Source organism: Dromaius novaehollandiae, chromosome 1 (assembly GCF_036370855.1).
Source record: "Dromaius novaehollandiae isolate bDroNov1 chromosome 1, bDroNov1.hap1, whole genome shotgun sequence".
Classification (NCBI taxonomy): Eukaryota; Metazoa; Chordata; class Aves; order Casuariiformes; family Dromaiidae; genus Dromaius; species Dromaius novaehollandiae.
The window spans coordinates 56,582,051-56,605,568 of NC_088098.1; the positions used below are offsets into that span (position 1 = coordinate 56,582,051).

General features: G+C 43.1%; 1 protein-coding gene across 1 annotated transcript in view; it reads right to left on the reverse strand.

The window, feature by feature from the left end:
* Positions 1-23,518, reverse strand: part of ABTB3 (ankyrin repeat and BTB domain containing 3) — a 200,006-nt gene that overhangs the window by 76,702 nt on the left and 99,786 nt on the right. The window contains exon 2 of the mRNA XM_064513369.1: positions 14,375-14,524. Coding sequence (XP_064369439.1) covers positions 14,375-14,524 — 150 coding nt within the window. The remainder of the gene's footprint in view (positions 1-14,374; positions 14,525-23,518) is intronic.

The following is a 23,518-nucleotide window of genomic DNA, read 5'->3' on the forward strand; positions in this document are numbered from 1 at the left end:
ACATGCTCAGTTCATTCTGAAAATTCTTCTTTGGGGGAAAATAATGATCTCTGATCTAATCAGATGTTTTGTTTTAAAAGAAAATCTGAGCAAAAACCCTTCGGGTCATTGTTGAGCTATACAAAAGCAAGTAATGGGGAACAGAGGATACAGTTTTCCAGTGTTAAGAAAAAGTCACACATTTTCTATTATATGGTTTTCCCAAATGACCACTGAACATTGAAACTTGGAAGGAAAAGTTGGAAATTTACACTGAGCTAGGAACATAAAACCAAATTTGAAAATAAAAAAGAGGCTGAATAATGAACTTATGGGCAAACTTAAAAGGATCCATTTCAAATGTGTAAAAGGCAGAGCTACAGGTTTTTGTTGTTGTTCTTTTTTAGCAAAATCTCACCCCTGTTAATAGATTGCTGGACACCATCTCTGTCCAGCCTGACTTACACAGAGAAGGCTGCTGCTGCTGCTGCTACTGCTGCTGCTGCTGCTGCTGAGATAATTTGCACCAAGGAGAATAGAAATGTCTCACCGAAAAATGCTCAGCCCAATCCTCCAAAAACACAGTCTTAAAACCATGAACAGAAGAAAAACCGCTGGCACAAGAAAACTGCCGAGTCCATGATTTTAGGGTTTTGACACAATTTTTGCTGCACTCTGCAATATTCTTCTGATTCAAAGCTTTCATTTAAAAATAGTTTCTGTCTTTTCTTTCTGCCAGGAAATTGTCATGATAGGACCAATCTTGCAGTCCTGCATGCTCATAATTTCCAAGAGAAGCTGTGCATGCAGAAAGCCTGCAGGATCAGGTCCACAGCAGAAACAGATGTGCCTTTGAGACGATTACCCACTCCTGCATAAAATTAGCTGCAGGCAAACAGCAACAGCAGGAAAGTTTGGATCTCACTTCGCTCATCCCATTCTGTCACCGCAGATGTGCATTTCCAAGTCCAGCATGGGCCAGCTTAACTGCTAGCAATATTACTGTTAGCAAACGTAATGTTCTCTTTTTCTTCCAAAGGAAAATGTGTAAAATTGCAAATTGCAACATTCAGGTTTAACAGTGACAGTGAAAGCAGAGAAAAGAGAGTTGTAGTAAATTCTGTCTTTTTTAGACCCAAGGCACTGAAATATGTGCTTAAAGTTAAGCACATGACTAGTCTTATTTAAGCGGATTGAGACAGTTACACATCAGAGACCTCCTCTGACTTTTTTACTGAATGATGAATGAAAATCGGGATACAATTTAGCCCAAGATTCAGTCAGCAACATTACTTCATCCATATTCCACAGCATGTGCTTGGGAGAGAAGAGTTTTATGACACATTCAGCACTAGAGAAAAATGCATGTTGAATAAGGAGAAAAAGAACTAGGAAGAATGACGTGTGCGGGGCAGCCAACTCAGCATCGCTGCTGATGTAAGTCTGGAGAAACTGAAATCAGCGGCAAAACCCCAATCAACCTCAGTATGACCAGGTAGTTCTGGTATTTCCAGAACTGCATCCTAAGAAACTCAAACCAATTCATGACATTAAGCTCAAACTAATGCTTTTTTACATATAAGCATTATTTGGTTACGTTATACCAAGAACTGACTGGATTAGAACTTGGCTTTACCTTTTCTATGATTTCTATGGTTTCATTTGAAATAATTGCTACATCAAATAACATTATCTACCAGAGGCAAGTCAAGGCTTAAATAATCAATACCTATAAAGCATCAAGCTTCATAGTGGACAGTAAATAAGCATAAAATGCTGCATTATGAACTTGTTATCCAACAGAGAACTGGAGGCAGGATGAGAAGCTGATTTCTATTTTATTCTGCTGCGTAACCTTGGGCAAGTCATTGCGCCCCCTGGTCTCCTTTTTCTCCCCGACCACATCATGCTATGCTGGAAATTTTTCAGGGCAGAGATTGTGTTTTAGCATATTTATGCACCAAGATCAGTACTGAGACAGGAGAAGGGAGTTGACTGGTGCACATGCACTCTGCAGCAGTACTTCTGCATACCCAATAGCCCATAGGGCAGTATACATCCAGGTGAGATGTGCATTTGTTGTTTCAGTCTCTAGTGTGTATTGTTTCTTCTGTTCTTGCTTGCTAATATGCTCGTTTCTCCATTTTCTTGCAACACAGAATATGCAAAGTTTAGTAGCTTTAACTCCCTTACCTTGAAACTTGCTGTACACGGTCTGTTTTAATTCTGTCTCCCGTGGACCAGTGTACGCATTGGTCCCTTCGTCTCCTCCACTTGGTCAGCCAGTCAAAGTCTCAGCTGGGAGACCCTGCCTGGCCTCCACACTGATATATGCTCTTCCCGTCAGCTATAAAATCACAGTATATCTGAACACCGAGAATCTGTCACCAAATATAGACAGGGAAACCCCTCATTCATCACTGAGTCTGCTGTCTCCACTCTTCAGAGCTGTGTTCAGCTACAGCAAAGCTCTGCAAGGTGAGGCAGCTTTCTCACAGTGTAGCTGGCTCTTGTGAGCTCACACAGCTTGCAGGTTTTGGTGTTTTACTTGCAGCAGCGAGGGAGGGAGGGAGATAGGTACGAATGTGAGAATCTCAGCTTCTGGTGAAAATAAAGTGTGTCTTTTTTAGCCCTAAAAGCACGTCTCAAATATGTCAACTGAGTGCATCTGAAAGGCCAATAAATTCCCCAGTGCATCATTTCCAAAAAAGAAAAAAAAAAATCCCAGCATTTGAGTCAGTTTTTTAATTCCAGCGAGGCCGCTCACAAAGGCCGTGGCGTCATGGCACAAAGGGCCCGGTGGGGAGTCCTGCCACTCTGTCCTCAGCGTTCCTGCTTGCTCCAGTACCACAGCCTGCAACCAATCTGGGAAACACACTGGGGAACTGATCCGCCTGACAAACAATCCTGCCAATTTTATTTTGTTTTTAATTTAAATCAAATAAACACTTTTACAGTTTACGGAACCAAAGCCAAATGAGCCGCCACACAAATGGTTCTGCTAGCAAAACCGGGGAGAGGAAGACATGTTGTGTGGGACAGACAAAAATGAACACCAAGGTGGGAGGCTATTTTAGGATGCTTTTGCTGCTGAAATGTTTGCGCTATGAAGCCAGAACTGCAGGGTAGTCTTCTAGAGTGCAATGAAGAAGAAGGCAGCAACCCTCAGGCCGGCACTGCCTCACAGCCCTGGATCAGGCAGGAGAAAAGCTCTGGCAATGCACTTCCGTGCTTGAGCAGTTAGCCCGGGTGAGAAATACTGTACCTTACACACCTACCAGCACACTCAGAGCTAGCAAAGGATCAGCTAAACCATCACTGCACTGCAACACACAGAGAGTTGCTACTGCAGCTACCAGCACTTTGTCCTTCCCATGATTAAAACAGAGATCTCCCATTGTTGCTGCTGTCAGTTTGGCACTTTTTATGAACTCAAGATCCACATGCATTTGATTTAAAGATCCAAAATATTACATAATGCGCACATTGTGGCACAGGCCTGGTTTAAGGCAATACTGAATACTTAAGGAACAGCTTCACTGACTTCAAGCCAAAGATGTGATGTGACAGGGAAAGTTACGCTGTTCCAGTCAGCATGGGGGTAGTGTACTCTGCACCATGTAGCGCAGCCGGGCTGCTTGAGCTCTCTAAACACTGACCAGCTAAGCATTTTTTTACTATGTTTGGCTTAAGCAAAAGGTATTATCACCATTCTTATTATTTTAATGCCCAGTGTTTTCAAGATAACATATCCATTTCAAATTTTGTAAGAGAGAGGAGGGGGAAAAAAGAAAAATGAAGAGGAAGAAAGTGAAAAACATAGGTGCCCAATTACCTACTTTGAGAACCTTCTTGCAGGATTTTATGATATCTGTCACGATGGACCTGATCCTGCAAATGTTCCTGCCTATGAGCAGGTTCACTGGTTCCAAAGGGATTATCTTGCGAAGCATAAAAGCATATGCAAAGCATTAAGTGTTCAGCGGCATGGCTCCTTGCACAACGAGGACCAAGAGATGAATGCTACTGCACTGATCCTTACACAGCCCCTCCCTATAACGCCTATCTTGAGCTTTCCTTGTTCCAAAAACTTTTTAAAACTGTAAGAACAACTTATAAACTGTATTTTTACACACTGATAATAAGCCACACAGATCTGCTTCCTTCCTCCGAAGTCAAGCGGAGGGAAGAAAACCTTGGTTTCCACAGCTGGCCCCTTCCCGCGCCACACTATGCTGCCTGGTTTGGGCACGGTGCGAAGCAGCCGGCCACGTTCTCACGCCCCGAGAAGTACCCTGCAGGCACCCTTCCTCCTCCATGGCGCTTTCGCAGGGCATTGCACACACGTGCAGCTGGCTCTTGGGGCCCACTGCCCAGCCTGGCATGCCTGACCATGTGGCTTGCTGACAGCAACGGCTTCTCTGCACTACTTGGGTGAACGTTTTCTCTTGCAAAAGTGGGCCAGGGCCACAACCTGGAGCTCTGCGTCTGTGCTCGGAGCCCTTCGCTCCCTCCTGTCTTGTGTTCAGACCATCACAAGGAGAAGTGCCAGCCCCCAAGCTGCACTCCAGATACCAGCTTCCATGATATGGCCAGCAGTTTTCAAAGTTTGCCCCCTTCCAAGCATGTGAGCCAGATTCAAAATTCATGATCTGGGTCTGGATTCATTTCATACTTTGGGGTAAAAGTGTTTGGATCTATGGCTTTTGTTCATGGCCAGCTCTGGTGAGGCCACACTGAAAATGAGATTTATAATCCTGATTATAAACCAGAGTCTATTCCATCAGATTGACACCTGGCTCCCGTGGTCTGCATCCTTTCCACATCGCACCTAAGTCTCTCTCCTCTTTCTCCCTCCCTCCATCTCTGCCGCATTTGGTTTCTGTACTGAAGTGATGCATTGCTAGAGAAGCGCGGAGCTCATCCGGGCGTATGTCCCTAAGCACGTGAGTGCAGGTGAATATGAGTACTTTAACTGCGTCTCCTGTATCACAGCAGACTGCCTCAAGTCATCTGCTCAGCCACCCGAACCAGTCATATACTTTGGATTTCAGTTGCACTGCTCCCCTGTGTTTACTCTGCCTCTAGTATGGCATCAATCTGTACAAAATACAATCTGAACAAAAAGTGCTTGAGCAAAACCCTTCCTCAAATGATTGCTCAGGTCTTTCTCCCACTAACTCAAGACACAGCTATACCAGGAAAGGCATCTGCAGCAAGATGGGGTGCACATTAGCTACTGCCTATAATGTACTATGCTGCATGTACTCTCTCAGCATGAAGTACCTTACTCCATATTCAGGAGTCACCACCGACTTTGGTCTAAGTGTGCACTTAGGCTGCCGTATCGCACAGCTTCATTGTTGTATCGGACAACTTCGCCACTTCCATCACACCCGTGACCACCACTCCCTGTAATGTCTATGTCATGCCCCTAAGTAAATTTGCTCCTTGCTATGCTAGGCAGTGTTTTCTTCTCTTAATAGTCATTAATCTCTCCTACACAAGAGCAAATGAAGGAGTTGTGGTCCAGAACACTGAAATCAGCCCCAAAAGACACGACTGAGAGGAGAGCAGCAGATTTCCTAACAGTGACTCCCCCATGGCCTCAAACAGATCATTTAACCTTTTATCTCAGCTTATCCTATCATCACAAGAATATTCTATTTCTATTAGAGAGTATGTGTTTGTGTTTGTTTGCAATTTAACATTTGCAGAGCCTTTGAAGATAGAGGAATTAAGGATTGGATATAGCCCATGAAAAAGCCACAATGATAATTAAACCTTCTGAACTTGACATACCTATTATAATAATATCACTACCTTCATATTCTCCTATCAGATGAGGCAAGTATGATGTTCTTGATTGATTCCCCTTATACCATGCCAATTTCAAATAAAACAGCCCTCAGCTCCGATGAGCTATTCATCTGCTGACCCAAGGCTGAGCTTTCACTCTGCGGACCGCTGCCTTTCTGGGCCACCGATGTCCCTTGGGATTGTCTTTGGCCTGACATGGATGCATGTCCTCAAATCTGAATTAAGATCCCCACATAACCTGGCTCAGCAGGCCAGCTGAAGACTGCTTACCCTGGCCTTGCTGCTTCCTAGCGGTATGCACAGCATGGATAGGGACGGCTGCTAAGCTAAGGGAAGGGAAACTCTGTTTTAACTCTTTGAACGTACTGTGATACACAAGAATACAGGGGAAGATCTGACTGTGTACCTCAAAGGTGATTTATGTAGGGGAATCCTGAGCTGATACATTGGTTTTTCAGGGGAGGGTGGCAGAAGATTGGAGCTCCAACACTCCCCATCCACAAAGGTGATGCTTTTTGCCTCAAAGCATTAAAGCTGACCGAGCCTAAATGCTAGAGCTGAGGTAACCACCAGAGCAGTGTTTTCTCAGACAATCTAGCTTGGTAACTGGGAAAAACTTGCTCAGGGAAACAGATGAGAGCACACACAGGTCCTAGAAAAAAAGCATTTGCATGCTGACAGCAATCAGCCTCCGCTGCCCAGGAAGGTAACAGGGCTGAGCTTCATCCTGGGGGGAAAAGCTGGGGAGCTCCCAGCTCACTGAAAGCAGGCTGGGACCTGGGCAAGCGCAAACTGAGTCTGCTCAGCTCCTGTAATTCAAGAAAGAAATGCACCCATCTGGTCAGCAGGGAAGTAAAAGCTGGTCAGCAGGGAAGTGAAAGATTAGATGACTCTCAGCAGGCGTGCAGACTGTTACTTTCAAATAATCACCTCTACTGCTTTGTTTTGGTTGATAAATAAATGTATTGTTTTGATCAAGGTTTATGATACTGCCTATGACGGGGGAAGGGAAGAAATGCAGGGGTTTAGTGGGGCCTATTGAGTAACTGGCACAAACCCTTCTCGTACCCAGACCCAGTTTGAGAAAGGGAGAGAAGCAAGGGCACAGGGTCCATCACCAGGAGGGGGGCGCAAGGGGAAAGGAATAGCAGCTAGGGAAACCAAGTGAGACAAGAAAGCAGCTCACACTTAATCATGGCATTAATCTGTTTTGTTTTCTCTGCTGGGGGGTGAAGGGGCACCTCGACAGCTTCTTTATTTAGGTTTTAAAAGCAGAGCAGATGAAGTGTGGATGGCAGTGAGGAGGAACCGCAAACAAGGAGCCCAGAAAGTGGTGGACAGAATGAGGACGTAGAGATCTTGTGAAATAACCCAGCGGAGGCCCCGAACTAGAAAAAGCATCGTCACATCCACAAAGTACTCGCTTAAGCTGTCAGCTTTGTGGACTAACCCTAGCCTGAGTGGAGCACTGCTGTACGGATTTCGGCACTCAGCTAGGATCTCTGCTTATCTCTGCATTGCACTAGATGAACATAACAGCTCATACAGAGTAAGCTTGGTATTTCTCTATGGCGCTGCGTGGTCTGAGAAGAATATCTAACAGAGCTTTCGTTCTGGCTGTAAATAAACACAACACTTTCCTTCAGATGCCACCCTGCCAGCAAACACCTTTACCCTGGTATTGGCTTCCAAGTCTGAGTTTAACCTCTTATTTACAGGACCTGAATCAATTTGCTGTATGGCTCCTGCAGTGCTCCATCCTGCTAGTTGCAGAGGATTGAGAGCAGATAAAAAGGCGAGGGAGGAGATGCTGACTTTCATCATTCACTTGGCTAGAACTGAGAGGAGAAATGAAAAACAGCATTGGTATGTACAATCACATTCCTACTTACACTTGAGCAGTAACCCTTTCTTTCATCCCTAAGAGTGTGCCAAAGTCTACTGGGAATCTGTTATTTTGGAAACACTTACATTCAGGACTGCAGAGGCAAAAAAAGGGACAAGACGACAATGGGGAAGGGGAGCATTTCTCTAATGGCAAAAGGAAAACCTTGCTCAAAACTGAGTGGTGAGGTGGAAAGAAATACTGGCCTGAACATAAAATTTGGGAGCTCCTGGGAATTAAACACTGTTCAAAGGCTAAAAAGGCTCTGAGTTCAGCAGTGCATCTATTAAGTCACATCCACGTCTTCAGATTATCCTAGATATTTTTATCATAAAATAAAAATGCCTACGCCTTGTGGTTAATGCTTAGAGTAATACTACCATGGGCACCAGTCATTGTGGTTCGTGCGAGGCTGGGTGGCCAGCTTCCCACCCAAAGTGACAGTCAACTGGCCATCTTTTGACTCAAAGCAAGCCCCAAACAGTCTTCTGCTCTAACCGGAAGATCTGCATGCAGTTGGGCTGACATCCTAACCGACTGTGAATGCCACAGCGCGGCTCGAGCGCAACAGCCCTTCCAGAGCCCTTTGCATTTACACCTCAGCATGGGATGGGTCTCCCAGCTTGGCTCCACACTAACGCCTCCTCGTCTTCACGAGGGACTTATATTTTCTGGTGCCCGGGTTCATGACCAGAGCACCTTAAGCCTCTGCTATTCCTGGTCATCACGCACATGTGGCCACCCAAGGGAGAGACAGGTTCCTTCTCAACCCAGCAAAACAGGATCCACCTCCACTTGAAAGCCCTGTCCCTTCTGCATCTGGTCTTCAAGTTGGCACCAGTATTTTTAGACAGGTGATGCATAGGTCTGTTACAATGCTATGCAGTTAAATGTAACATAGATGTTTGTGGACAGCAAACACGCACATATAGAAGTTAGGAAAAAAAATCAGAAGTCAAAATACACTGTAATGTGATTTCTCAAAACCCAAAGCTCCCATTGCAATCCCTTTTTTTTTCTGTTCAGTTTTCCTTGTCTGAAGGGGAAGGAAAAAAGAGGAAGAACTAGGAATCTAGAAGAATTCCCCAAACTTTTTGAAAAATAGATGAACTCCCCTTCTCCTCCAGTTCTGGTCTGCAAATATGAGAAAGTTTAGGAAAAACTGAAAAAAACTGTGAAATATTTTCTCTAAGAACAAACAATGAAATACTGTCAGGCTACTGTTTAAAATCTTATTATTTTTGATGTACTTCAGTACTTCCCAATGTTCTCCATATAATAAGCATTTCAAATGAAATCACATTATTTTAAAACACACTGTACTAGGCAATTACAATTCGTGAATACTAAATACCAACATAACATAGGCCAAATTTATTGTTATTCCTTAACTTTGTGCCGTGTTCATTATATTTTAATGAATAAGGTTTCACATTAATTTTTCAAGTCTTTTCCTTGGAATCACTTATTACCTCTGTAATTGCATTACAGAATTAGGTCTCTATTTACATTCTCCTTCTGAGTCCTACAGATAAAACCTTGCTTTAATTTTGTCCAAGTCAGCAATGTTATTTCTCATCTCATTTATTATCCTAACTTAAAGATATGCCAACGCACTAGTAATATATGAAATGTTAATACCACTCAAGTTATTAACATGATACTAAATATTAATTAGACAAAACAGATGTAAGTGCCTTACAACTCATTTCCTAATTCCAGATATATTTGTCATTATTCGAAAGTAAACAATTTATACTTATTTAGTTCATAAACACACACGGTGCTTCTCTGCCCGTCCGCATCTCTCCTCTGTTTCTTCCCAGTGTGTTGCTGCAAGCAGAGCAGCACAGGTTTTCTCCCAGGGCATCACTGGAGAGCCTGCCTGCGAATGGCAGGAAAGCACCGGACAGGGCACGGACGTCTTGATGACAAGCAGCATCCAGACCTTCACCTCCTTCCTGGGAAACCCACTAGACAAGAGCAAAAGCACCACCAATCTCACACAAACCCTGCTGGCATGAGACTGGAGCAAAGTGCCCAAGGCCAGTTGTGCTTGCCCTGCTGTGAAGAGTTTTCACTGCCATTTGGACCAACCTTCTCATCTCCAGCATCGCCACCTCACTCGGCGGCGGCAGCAGCAGCAGCAGCAGCAGCGGCTGCAGAGACAGTTCTTCACGGGCATCGAGGAGCGCTTACTTAGCAGCCTGCCCATACTAAAGCGCACAGTAGAGCAGTTTCATTACTGCTGTTTCAAGAGCTATTGAAGTTTAAAATTACCATGGCCATGTCACCTAGAGTGTAACGATACCTCTAATTGCAGTGTAGCTGCATCCCAACAGTCAGTTTGCTCTGCAGTGAGCACACACCCTTGGAGATAACCCATCAGCATATAGCTAATTAAAAACTATGCCAATATCATCCTGTTATGGTTGTAGTCTTCATCCCACCTTGCTTCCCTTTTCTTTTCCCCGTGTCAACCCTCAGGGAGACACAGCTCACCTAAATGGTCTTTTATAATATGTCTACAGAGCACCTCACATAAATAGCACTGAAGAAGCGAATGGTATTACTTGCTTTTGCTGTCGGCAGTCCAGACAACTGTGAACTTCAGCTGTCACTGACAAAGGCCACTGACAAAGGCCACGATTCAGAGCGAGAGCAGGACAGGGAAACAAAAGTTTGGGCAGATCCTACCCCCACGGCCTTGCAGTCCCATTCGTCGGATGAACGTGCCCAGAGGGATGAGAGCTCTGCAAACCTGCAGAGCCCCTATCAATACGTTCCACAGATCAAGGGCTGAAAAGCTGCTCGCTGATGCCCATGTCAGCATTTCTGTGCCAGCCAATTCTGACAGATTACACTGGCTGATTTGCCAACTTCATGGAAAGTGGAGTTTACAGAAAGATAAACAAGCAGTTCAGTTACTCCAGAGAAGTCCTCAAAAATACTTACAGAAGCACTGTAAGAAGCAATTCCACATCAGCATGACAGCAGATAAGGTTCCTGTCTGCCACTATGGACAATTTTTATATTATTTAAAATAATGACACATCCAAACCAAGCAACACAAGTGTCAGAAAGAAACTAGTAATTCCTCTCACACTACAACCAAAAGGTAGGACTTTTTCCCAGCGAATCTTCAACCCTCCCATAAATAATCACCCTGTCTGTCCCCAGCTATTCCTACAGAAAAGAATGAAAACTGGGGGAAAACCCCAAGCCTTTTAGTGTACCGAAATGATCAATGTCCCCTGAATGTTTCAAACTACAGGCAGAAGCTATGAAGTGGCTCCTTCCTCGCAGGGATTGCTTGTGCCACCTCAGTTAAAACAGGGGGAATTCCATTCAAACAACACTGATGATACCAGAAATGCTGTTGTGGGGCTGAGGCCATCCTCCCTCCAAACAGGCTGTTCTGCCTTTCAGCAGTTAAAAGCTCTGATCTACTTAAATCTCTTTAAAAACTCTGGCTGAGCTTGTGAGGAAACCAAAAGCCCTCACTCAGAGAGGCGCACAGGTCTTCAGCCAACTTGCTTCTTAGAAAGGATGGGCATGACCCACCTGGACCAAGGAGTGACCCCATCTCGGGGGATCTCTGGCCTGCCTGAAGCCACCAGTAGGCACCAGCCCCTGAGGGAGCAATGCCTGAAAACAGGAGAAGGCCTCCCACGTGGCAGCATCCAATGCTGAGGACCTGTCCTTGGCCACATGGGGAGCAGATGAATGATGGTAGCACATATAGGAGAAGTTGAAGATAAAACAATATGCGACATTTTTCACTTAGGATAAATTATTCTATCTTCCACCTGGAACAGACACAAAGATCCTCAAGAAATTAAGAAGATTTAAACAGAAATATAGATGCTGGCCTGTAAATAGGCTCAGTTTGCCAGCTGTCATCTTCCAAGAGATAGATTTCATTTCCCACTCTCAAAGTTTCTAGCAGCTCAGCAGCTGGTCATGCTGCTATGTGTGAGGATCCCGGACAGAACTGAGAGCAAGGGAAGTCCTTCCTCTGCATATGTGTATTTTTAAATTCTAATTATTCTGCATACTTACAATACTTTAATTATTAATGTTGATAAACTGTAGAAAATCTCATTCAATTAAAATTGCCTCCTTTTTTTTTTCTCCAAGATAAAATTAAATTGCTTTATTGCAAGATCATTCTTTGCCCTTGCTTTTTGTGCACTTACAAAGAACACAGAAATTAAGTTCTGGCTCCTGGGATACTGCGAGCTGGTGTGACATGGCAGACACACACCCATGGAGCGCCTGCTCTGCCACTTCAGTAGGCCAAGCTTTCGTCCTTGCCACTCTCTCCTGGTTTCCATCTCCTCCTCACCTTTACAAGTGCAATCCTTTAATTCCCCCCTTATTTCAGAGACTCGCACTTTATTCAAGGGCTCTGCACGCATCTTTTGTTCCTTTCCCAGGAGAGCAGGGGCTTCTACATATGTAACCCTCCTTCCCTTATATCCCCCTTTTTTCATGCTAGAGCTTGCTATATCCTCATCTCTCTCCATAATGCCAATTCTAAAGATCTCCATTCTCCCTGCAACACCAGGGCAATGATAATTTTTCCTTCACCCTTCACACCAACACATTTGGATCTCCAGGTGTTCCCCACTGGCTCCTTCCCCATTGCTAAATGTTACTTCCTCCATACTACAGTTGCCCATTCTCCCTCCACGGTAGAGGCTTGCTGTAATCTCCAGATTACAACGTGCTGTAACTGCAGAGAAGTGCTGTACACACAGCAAACCTCCTTGCACCCCCTTGCTTTCCCTCCATTTTACACTTTTCCCCTGAATCAATACAGTTCTGCTTACTGAGATTGAGAACTTCCCTTGACGTTTTAGAATTAATCTGGAACTCTGCACCAACATTATTCCAAAGCAAAGAATTTCCATCAAATGGAGCATAAAGCCTTGCAAGCTTTGCCAATTACCGCTACTCCTAATATTCCTTCCATGACATGCATCTGCTTGCAGCGGATGGGGAGGTACCCTCAACTGCTGTCCGCAGGGCTTTTTGGAGCGCTACCAGTATGCCAAAAGTGCCAAACTCCCTCTGAGATCTGCATATAACTCCCACCGATATGCTGTTTTCTTCATGTTACCACCCTGAAAAATGTTTTGTTTGTGTTTGGAGTCAACAGACATACACAGAGCAAACCATATTAACCAAACATTTGAATCTGAGACAGTACTGAGAAATGTTAAATTTCTGGATGTTAAAAAAAAAAAAAGCAGGAGGAGAACGAAAGAGTCTGGCTTTTTGGGCAGAGTACAGAGGTTCAGAGAAAAAAATCCAGAATGGAAAAAAAAGGAACTATCCATAAATTACTTATTAAAATGTAACCATATGTACTTTAAGAGAGAGAGATGCATAATGCATAATTTAGTCAGCACATGGAAAGTCTGTTGTATATTTTATACTCATGAAATAAATGAACATAAATTACTTGATTTGAATAACACCAAACATAACTGATTCTAGAGATGGAGCAACACTTCACACTAAAGCAAGTGCTCTTGGCTTGTTGACGTTTCACCAGAATAGAGAAAAACCAGCAAGTTGAAAACAGATATTCGTATTGTTGGCTGGCAAACAAACATCATAGTGCTCATAAACAGCATGTAAACTGAGAGTAGATGACATAATGGAGCTACAGATGAGACTCCTGTTGCTACAGAAAAATCTAGGAAAATGAACATGAATTCCCCATGCATGTTCTTTACGATGTTGGTAAAACAGATGCCGATACAAAGAATCAACAGCAAGTCTGGATGCCTGTATTTTCTTACATTTGATTTTTTTCAGTCCCCCCCCCCCCCAAATTTCATAACAGACCTCAAGAAAAGCAATATTTTTTTCTGAACATTTCTGTTTTCCCGCCCATAACCTCATATCTCTAACTACGCTGTAAACGTGATGATAAGGCTTCTGTCTTAATAAAAAAACTCAGAAGAGGCACTTCCAGTCCCTTTATCTCTATATTGCATTAGGATTCACACGGCATTTGCCTCCTACAAACATGACATCTAGGTAGTATTCAGAGAACTGTAAATAATTTATTTATGCTACAATCAAAGCTTTCAGATTTTGACAGATACCATAGCTTATCACGTTTCTCATAAAGAGTTTTGATCAGTAACAAATATTTTATCCTCCAGGCACTAATTCCTCTGGTACAGGTTTAATTTGTGGTTCTCTTCTCTGCTGAAATTGGGGAAGGAAAGTGAGAGTGAAAGACCCTCTGTAACATAGATGGGACTAGCTCTGCTTTAGATTTGTGACAATATTTCTTTCATTTATAGCAATCTTCAGTCTCAAAATAAGTATCCCAGTGAAATGAGAGACAGGACACTGATCTTACAGATATTTGCAAGTCTGGCCAATCTCTGAGGTGCCTTCAGACAAGGAAAGATGGAATAAAGCACTTTTCACCTTTAAAAATGAGAGCAGTGTGTGCAAACAAGTCATGCCCGCTGCTGCGCTAGACTTTCTTCCTCCCAGGCCTTCACCTTCAGCTTCCAAACTGGCCATGGAGCACAAAGACGACTAGTCTTTCCCACTGCCTTCTTCAATATTATACGTGTCCCCTCATCTCTCTTCTGCAGAGCCAGGCTTTGTTTTACTTATAGGAAAAACTGCCCACATTATAAAGGATCTTGTACTTACTGAGTTCAGCAATGCTCCCCACACGTGTAGCCAGTAGAGACTGCTCAATGGTCCTTAACTCTGACTGGCTGAACATCTGCACTTCTCCAGGCTTGTTTGACCTCTGCTGGTCTTTGTGGAGGTTCAAGCTGTCCGGCAGGCAGAGAACACCTAGAGCAAATTAAAAAGAAAAAAAAAAAGTCCACTATAAATTCAGTCGCTACGGATGGCTTTGCTGCCACAGCCTCATCTTTCTGGGGACGTTCCCAAGATGTAGTACTTACGTACAGAGCCCAAAAGATAATAAACATTTATAATTCAATATTGCAGATGAGTCAGGCTCACAGACGTGCCCCTCATTAACTTTTCTGAATATCCTCAAGTCACTTATGATCTCACCCAGGGATAAATCTTACAGAGAGTCCCACAGACTTGCTCAGAGATGAGGTCAACAGGGTTCCAAAGAAACCCCCTAGAAATGGTATCTCAGCAACAGAATTATTATAGATTAGTTTTAAAATGATCTACAAGAAAGCTGTTACATTTATAGGTTTCCCCTGCAAGGGGAATTCCATTGACAATTGCCAAAATAATGGACCGGCTCAGACGCTCCAGTGCCACTGATGAGTTTATTGAATTTCTTTTGTAACTACAACTCCTGGTGATTGAACTGTTTAGGCTTCAATTGCCCATTATGCAGAAGCCCCAGCAGCAGCAAATTTTTGTGGGGGAGGGTATAAATATGGCTCCTGACACAGACCGATATACATGCACGTTCACTCTGGCGCAAGTATCACACTCTGCCATGACGGCGAAACCCTCAAGCACAGAGAGCAGACACGCATTTATTAACCCAAATCACCGTCGTGCTACAAAGCTGAACTTATCTGCAACAGTTAATGCTTCGATACCATCCTTTGGTAACAGATGCATGAACGTGCAGCTATGACAGCGATGCGAGGTTCATGAACCACTCGTTATGGCCATGCTGCCCATATCACCTTCCAAGTCCCTCTGGGACATACGCAGGTGCGGAGCCACAGAAGCCAGAGGAATTGTGCCCATTTATGGCAATGAAACTGAATCCTCTACCTGACTGTGAGATTTGTAATGACTAGCTTTGGTGCTTCTGTCAAAAGAAGCCAGGCTAGGAAAAATGGTTTCTTCCATTAGCTTTTAGTAGTCTTTTTAGGCACAGGGGAGAGGTTTTGCACTGACAGTGCCTTTATGACCAGACCTTATAAAATACGTTAGGAAAGAGGTATCTTACCCACATATTTGGCATTTTTCTTGAGGAGGAAGAACTCATTTAGCTTCCCAGCTCGGTACCTAACTGGCCTCTAACTCTACTGATCAATAATTCTACCAAAAGGTATAATATAGGAGGTCCCCTGCAGAAAGGCTGCCTTAACCCCTTTTTACCGAGGTTATCAAACAACCGTCCAAGCATCCCTGCCTGGGAGCACAGCAAGGACAGGCGGTGCACCCGAGAAAGGACATTTCGCAGACGCCTGCTTAGTCCCACCAACTTGCCCTTGCTTCCTTCCTGCACACGTCTCCCCCCGCCTAAGAACAGAGTGCGTAGTTTAAAAGTTGTATTTGCAGCATGGACCTAAAAAAGTCAGTCTTGGGGGAAGAGGCAACCCAGGGTCAGCAAGTATGCTCCAAGCAAAAGGCAGCGATATACGCTGGGAAAAACTGGGACCAGAGGTCTTGTCTACCATGGCTTCAAAATGGTATGAATGTCCTGCCATTCCAGCAACGCAATCCTAAAACAGGATCACCCACCCAAGCTTGACAGAAATACCAGAACAAATTCGCTACTAGTCCGTTTAAACACTGCAGATAGAAGAGCAGCAGCAGCCTTAATCCCTGCCCTGGCTCCAATCCCAGTGTTGTAACAACCACAAAAAAAAAATCATATTCATGTGTGGAAGGTCAAGAGAGAGGAACATGACTTGTCAGGAAGAGCTCTGGAGGATATCTGACATAACAGCAAAGAAGAAAAAATAAAAAGCACAGAGGTAAAAGAAGCAAAAAAGCCCCAGCAACAACAGATTATTAAACAAGCTTTCAAAATTCTCTTGTGATCATTCAGTGGCTGCCTCGCATAAACACTTAGCAGACTAATCAACATTTATATTCTGTAGAGGTATAGAGCTTGAGAAGTACAACTCCCGGTTTTAAAATGCAGGCTTGCTTGCATATTTTAAGAAGTACTCTCTATAGTAAATCTTTCTAATTTTTTCAGACTATTCTTCATAATTTTAACAGATAGAAAATAAGGCAAAATTGGAAGAGCCCTCCCTGCAGAAAACAGGTGTATAATTGATCTAATACTGCAAGAGATTTCTAAACATAAGAAACAGAGTACAATGTTATGGCATTTAAAAAATGAATATCCAACAATAAAAATACTTCTCAGTTAAAATACATCCTACGTGTGGGGAAAACCCTGTTTTAAACTACCTTTACAAATAAGATTTAAATGGTTTAATGTAATAATATATGCAGAAGAGATTTGTCCAGGTGATCAAAGCACTGGAATATAGACATCTTATTCTCAACTCTGTCTCTTTGTTCCCTTTGCCAGGCATCTTCCCTACAAATAGCCTTGTTGATTAATCACTCTGTTCTTTAGTGAGGGGAGCATATTCTAAAGTTCTTCGATGAAAAATGCAAATGAAATGCAAAATGTACTATTGTTAGAAAACTTAGCAAATTATAGGACATGTCATGCCAAAGGGTTTTTTTTTTTAACTTGGGTTTGAGATTAGTAAAGACATGCAATAGCCAAACATCCGATACTTATATGCCAATTTAAAGGCTATAGTTGACCACAGGGGTTGACCAGTGGTGTGTTGGAAGGATGTTTATAACTTTCATAATTTTGCTGGGTCAAATCTGGTTTTCACCCATACAGGGAAAGGGGGTTCTACCGCTCAGGCACACAACTCTGCCAATTTGTAGCTTCAACTGTTTTCCCCCAAAATGAATTTTTAGAAGTCATAAAAAATGTTTTTTAGAAGAAAAAAACTATTTTTCAGTATTTGATGTAAAGCTCAAACTTGTTGACGAAAGATTGTGGAAAGAAATTGTTCCCTGGCTCATAGGGAGCCTGCCAAACTGAAAGGGGGGTTAAAAAAACTACTGTGATTATAAATGACATTTTTGTTTTATAAGAAATATTGAAATAGCCATCACCAGCTTTCAGCAGGTTGCCTATAGTTCAAGGTACTTCCTTCTCTGCAGACTGGTTTTATTCACTTGCTTTTTCAGTCATGGCCCTAGCCATATTGTATTATACTTGACAAACACCTAAGAACCTCAAGTTTCCAACTGGCCTGAAAAAAAGAACTTTCTTCCTTGCTTTTTCCCCTCTCTTGGCTGCCACTGGCGATACCATCCGTCAGTCCAAAAATGCAGATTTTGGTGTGGAATTGTGATAGAGGAACTGGGGGCGCTGCCTTTTCTCGCGACGGCCACCGTTGAACGTCCTTTCTTTCTGCCCAGTTGCTCAGCCCAATGCTTTGCCCATTTTTTCACCGCTCTCCCTCCCTCCTCCCACACAGCCCAGCCCCGGGCCGCTGGGCGCCGTGCGGCGACGAGCATTACATTTCCGACTGCTCCAAGGCACCGCGACCCCACCAATGCGCTGGCGGACGTTCGGGGCAGGGATCTCTCTGCCCTTTGTTGGTAGGGAGGTGTCTCTAGAGAGGGGGAAAGCCCAAGTTTCCTTCAGAAGCTGCTGTTTTCCCTCGGCCCGTGGCCTTAGGCTGCCCTGCAGTCTATAGGTAAAAGACTGAAGGGAAATGCAAAGCTAATATTGTAAAAGCAGCGGGACGCCGAAAAATTCACAGTGGCAAGCTCCTAATGGCCTTCCCCCAAGCCTCTGGGGAAAAGAAAAACAGCATGGAGAAAATACAATGTGAAATTAATACATTCCACATTTTTCCTGCCCTTGGGCCTACTTCTTAGCTCAAACACAAGCCAGAGCTCAGTCCCCAAGGACTTAAAAATCCCAAACCAAAAAAATACTGCACAAAATGACACAGCTAGGAGTGAAGATGCACAACCTTCCAAAAGAAGTAGTTTTTGTTTAAAATACTCATGCAAACTCTTCCGAAGTAAGAGTCACCTGGTAAATGTCTTCCAGTTCCCCGATATCTAGTTCCACCTCTTCTGCTTTGCTGATGCACCACCCTTCACTGCAAAGTGTCTTTTGGCACAGATACACCCTTACGCCTGCCCACTCTTTGCAGACCGTGCCACGGTGCTGCCCGTGCAGGCATGGTGGCACGACAGAGCCACGCGCATCCCACACAACGAGCTCCTCAGCCTCTCCCCACCAAAACAGGCTCAAGGACCTGAAGGCCTAGAGCAAAGTCCAGCACTGGATGCAGCGGCGGTTGCACGACCTCTTCGGCTTCCAGGGCGGTGGGCATAGGAGGTTTGCAGCCCAAATCTGCCCTGGCAGAAGCTCTGGGACCCAGCTTTCCCCACAGCCCTGTCTCTCTTCAGCCACTGCTCCCACCACTTATCGCTGTTGCCACTGCATGGCCATTTGGACCACACTAAGGTAGATCGAAGGAGTGCAAAACAGCACATCAGGCAAGCAGTCTTTTGTACCCACTTCATACCATCCTAAATGACTATACGATGCAAAAAGCTATAAAACAGCATGGCCCTTTATTCAGAATAGGCAGTTAAGTCTTGGGCAAGGCTGTGTTGCATCCTCAAAACTCCCATACTTGATCCCAAACCAGCCTCACCACCTAAAGCAGTATTTTAAACAGTGAATCCATCTCAGAAGTGTGAGAGCATGAGAGCCTTGTTAGCATCTAAACTTGCAGTTCCAGGCGCTGCAGGGCTGAAGATCACTGCTCAAACTTGCCTCTTTGCACTTTATTTTTGTAAATACATTTCAGTACCCTACACTCCTATTTTTGAACCTTGTAATTGTGTTTCAAGGAGTCTGAAGAAATTCAATCAAGCTATTACTTGATCATACAGCAAATCCACCACGAATGACCAAATGATCTTTCAGATATTACTAATTTTTCATATATATACACACACACATATGTATATGTATATATGTACAATGCACAGACAAGCAAGCAGAGAAAAGTCTGCAATGCCTGCATTCGTGGGCCTGCAATACACAAAGTCAGGCATGTTTAGAATTGCTTGCCTCCTCTCTCTCCTTTAGTATTCAAATCCCATGGTCTAAAACAAAATAAAATTCCAACGCAACTAAGTTAATATAAATGCTCCACTGGACAATGTGATCCAAATTATCTGTGCTCAGGCATCTAGCAGGACCTAATACAAATGTGTGTTTTGAATACAAATAAAAATACTGTAGAGATTATAAAATTTTTTTTTGCACATTTTAGCACTACCACTTCTTCCTTTGGAAAGACTGCCTGTTTTTCTGTATACGTATTAATTTATATTCCGAATAGAGGCTAGAAGGCTTTGCTGCTATTGTTATTTTTCTTTAAGGGCTCTACGTTCAGGAGAAAATAATTCAAAGCATCTTTGACTTCCCTTTTTATCTAGCAAATGTAAGTATCTGTGGAAAATAGCTTATATTCCTACTGCAATGAATAGCTGGATTCTATTAAGTTTATAGAAATTAAGGGTGCAGGACAGAGACCAGACAAACTACTCTACAAAATGAACACGAAAATGGTAGTTAGCCCTGAACAGTCCCCAAAATGTGGTGCTGCACACTGGACCAGTGAATGCCAACTTTATCTAGAAGGACTACATTTAGGAGCAGGAATTCCATTAGCTCATGACACCCATTTGATTTCTTACACATGAGCATGGGACTAAAACATCTTCAAGTCCAATCTCCTGATCTCATAAAGAATCATGTGAACTTCAAGAGAGATCACAAGACATCCAAACAAAAATCCCTCTTCTAAAATCTCACATACCAAAGTATTTCCCAGAACTGTAGAGCAATCTTGAGATTTATAGCATAAAGACCTTCAGGAAAGAAATAAAAAGGACAAAAGTACTGCCAACTATATTTGCAGTAACAATACACTTCATTGGCTGAGAACCGAATGCCTGACATCCTGACATGCAGAAAAATTCTTTCCTGACCCTACATTTGGTAATCAGGGCAATCATGAGATCCATGAACCACCATCCATGGTACACAACAGATTTTTAAATACAGCATGAAACAGCATCCCAACACAGACACACAAGCGCTGGTAAACTCAAAGTGACAAAAACCTTGATGTATAAGCCCAAACTTCAGAAGAAACCCATTGGCCTCTGCTGTTTGAAGCAACCTGCACTGTGGCTCCTTAGCTCAACCTGTCAACCTGACAGGCAAGGCAGATGGAAAAGATCTTGACTTCTCTTTACAGAAATGAGACTGTGGGGGACAAAAACTTAATGCTAATTGTATCAACCAATGCTTTCAGTTAACTGAAGACCTGGAAAGTATTCAAGGCAAGGAGTGCTAAGTGTCTTCTTTCCACACATTCCAATCCGGTTAAATAACAGGGAGTGGCTTTGCATGGAGAAAATGCAAAGCATTTGGGAAAGTTAGAAGGTGACATAAAGTTTCCAGAATTAAAGCTTTAGAGTAGGCAAAGTAGCCCAAATGAGTGGAACAGGAACACAAATCAGATGCAAGACACTAATGTGACACTACTCTGTGTGTCTTTAACCTGCTACCCATAGACATTAGTAAGTATTACCAGCCTTTCATTTAGCCTTGAGACACTGGCATGAAGGAGGTAGGGTAAAGTTCATTTCCATTTTATAGATGAAGCAAAAATAAGGCACAAGAAAGCTTAGTAACTAATTCAAGGTGAAATAAAAAATGTTAGAGAAAACCAGGAAGAGAACATAAAGCCTCTAGTTATGCAGTTTAACCACAAGAGATCACCCTTTCTCTCCTTGAATAATCAGTACAAGAGCAAGTGAAAAATCCTTAAAAATAAAAGAACTAAGAGCCTAAGAAATCTGCCAAGAAAATGATCAATAGCAGCAGCCACTGATCAATGACAAACAGAAGTTGTACAAGCTCTGTAGATTTTGGTTTCTTACCTGCAGGAACTTCACTTCCAGAAGGACTACAAAGAACAGTCATCTGAGCTACGCAAGTGTAGCTGTTTATTTTATCTGGCCACATTTGGAGGTTTTGTCTTTGCAATTTTGTCTCTGGCTCCTTGCAACTGGAAATTTTAGTAAGTGTTTGCATATCTGCAGCACAATTTTCTTCTAAACGATATATGATCGTTTTCAGGACAGTATTCCACCTGAGTAGGATTTGATTTCATCAAGAGCCAAATGGATGATCACCATCCAAAGCAGAGTACCTCTGTGAGATATTAGAACAGATGTTATAGGACAACAAGATAACAGAATTATATTAGAAAACGCTGTGATGACATCTTTTCATGTAAGAAGTTCGTTAGCATAGCACTTCCTACTTAATTGGGATGTTCTCCTTATTAAGATCCTTCTAAGGCAATCGGTTTAGCCTAATGATAATGAGTGGCGATCACGGCTGCTTAAAGTGGCCTAGGAGTAACAACAATTCAACTAAATTAGGATATACTCAGCTAGTACCAAGTAGTTAAGTGGCATACAACCAAGCGGAACACAGAATGAATTTGATTGTTTAGGATATAAAATGCAAAACAAAGAAATATCAGAAGATTAGACCCCACAGATGCCGCTAAACATAGAAACTAAACTCCCATACCAAAAGCTACAGCTATACATCTATTTTTTTATTAAAACAGAGGGAGAGCAAAATCTTGGTCCCACAAAAATCAACTGCAAAACTTCAAAATCCTCAAAACAACAACAACAAAATATTACTAAACAGTGAACACTAAGCTAGCTGGTCTACAAGCAAGAGAAGTAATGGAGAGCCATTTCTTCATGTTTATCCCGGGACCTCTCCCACTACAGGCAACCCCAGATCCCGAAAGTGGTCTTTGCCATACTGCTGCCAGCTAAGAAACAGCAGGCGCCGCATCTAGTCGCACATCTACGGACTGGATAGACAAGACACATGCCAAGTGTATGGCAAGCTGCCATCAACATAATGGCTAAAGCCCCTACCTTTCCGTCGTGAGGGTACTAATGTGCACCACACTCCTTTCCTGTCCCTGATTTTCACAGAACTTACAGGAACTTAGGTATGCACAAGACCACCACCCTTCCTCCAAAGAGGCCTGCAGTTGGCCCACTAATTCAGAAGTTACAAGGGAGACAAACAAACAGCACAACTGCTCAAGTTTTGTTTCCTTAGGAAACCTGTATAAAATCTCTGTTGTAGCTAGGAGAGTCACTTAGTTCTAGTACTGAAGTCTTCACTGAGCTATATTCTACCTCCACAGATGAAAAAAAAAAAAAAAAAAAGATTTTACTGTGCTGACACTGTTGTCTTACACCTAGCTCACCTAATAGCAGAAATGCAATCACTGTAACGTCCATCTGCAGGAAAAGGTGTGGGGGATGCAGAGCTGGATGGCACCTCTGCACCTCTGCTTGGAGGAGAGCTGACTCTCCTATGAGAGTCATCTCTCTCCCTGGAGACTTTGGAGGGACATTTTATTGACTTAACAACAGGAAAATTGCTCAAGAGCATGTTCTCATCAACTACATTATTCCACTTTCACAGTGTCCACAAAGCTTCAGTGTTAGTGGTGATTTCTTTTGGCACGGAGATGTTTGAGATGACATGGTGCATTTATTTCATACATAGTACCCATGAGCTTCAGATTACCCCCTCCTAAGCTATACTGCCCTGGAAACAGTGATTTGGAGGAGAAAGGTTTTCTGTTGCTCTATTTGACAGGAGGCATCCAGATAAATAAAGGAAAAAAATATACCAGTATCATCTTCCTTCCCTACTAAATGCAAATTAAGAAAAATACTGCTCTCAGTGTCTCAATAGCAGCAAGAAGTTGATAGATTGTGGGGAATTTGCAGAATGAAAACAGGATGATAAATGTGTTGGCAGTGCCGGATAGTGAGGAAAGCTTAGAAGAAGTTGGGTTTTACGTTACACAGTCCAACTGTGAGATGCCTCTTCTAGCTCACTGCAAGTATTGCAAGATGGCAGCCTCACGCGAACGGGAGAAAGGATGTGCATTGGTGTAAATATGGACTCTGAGA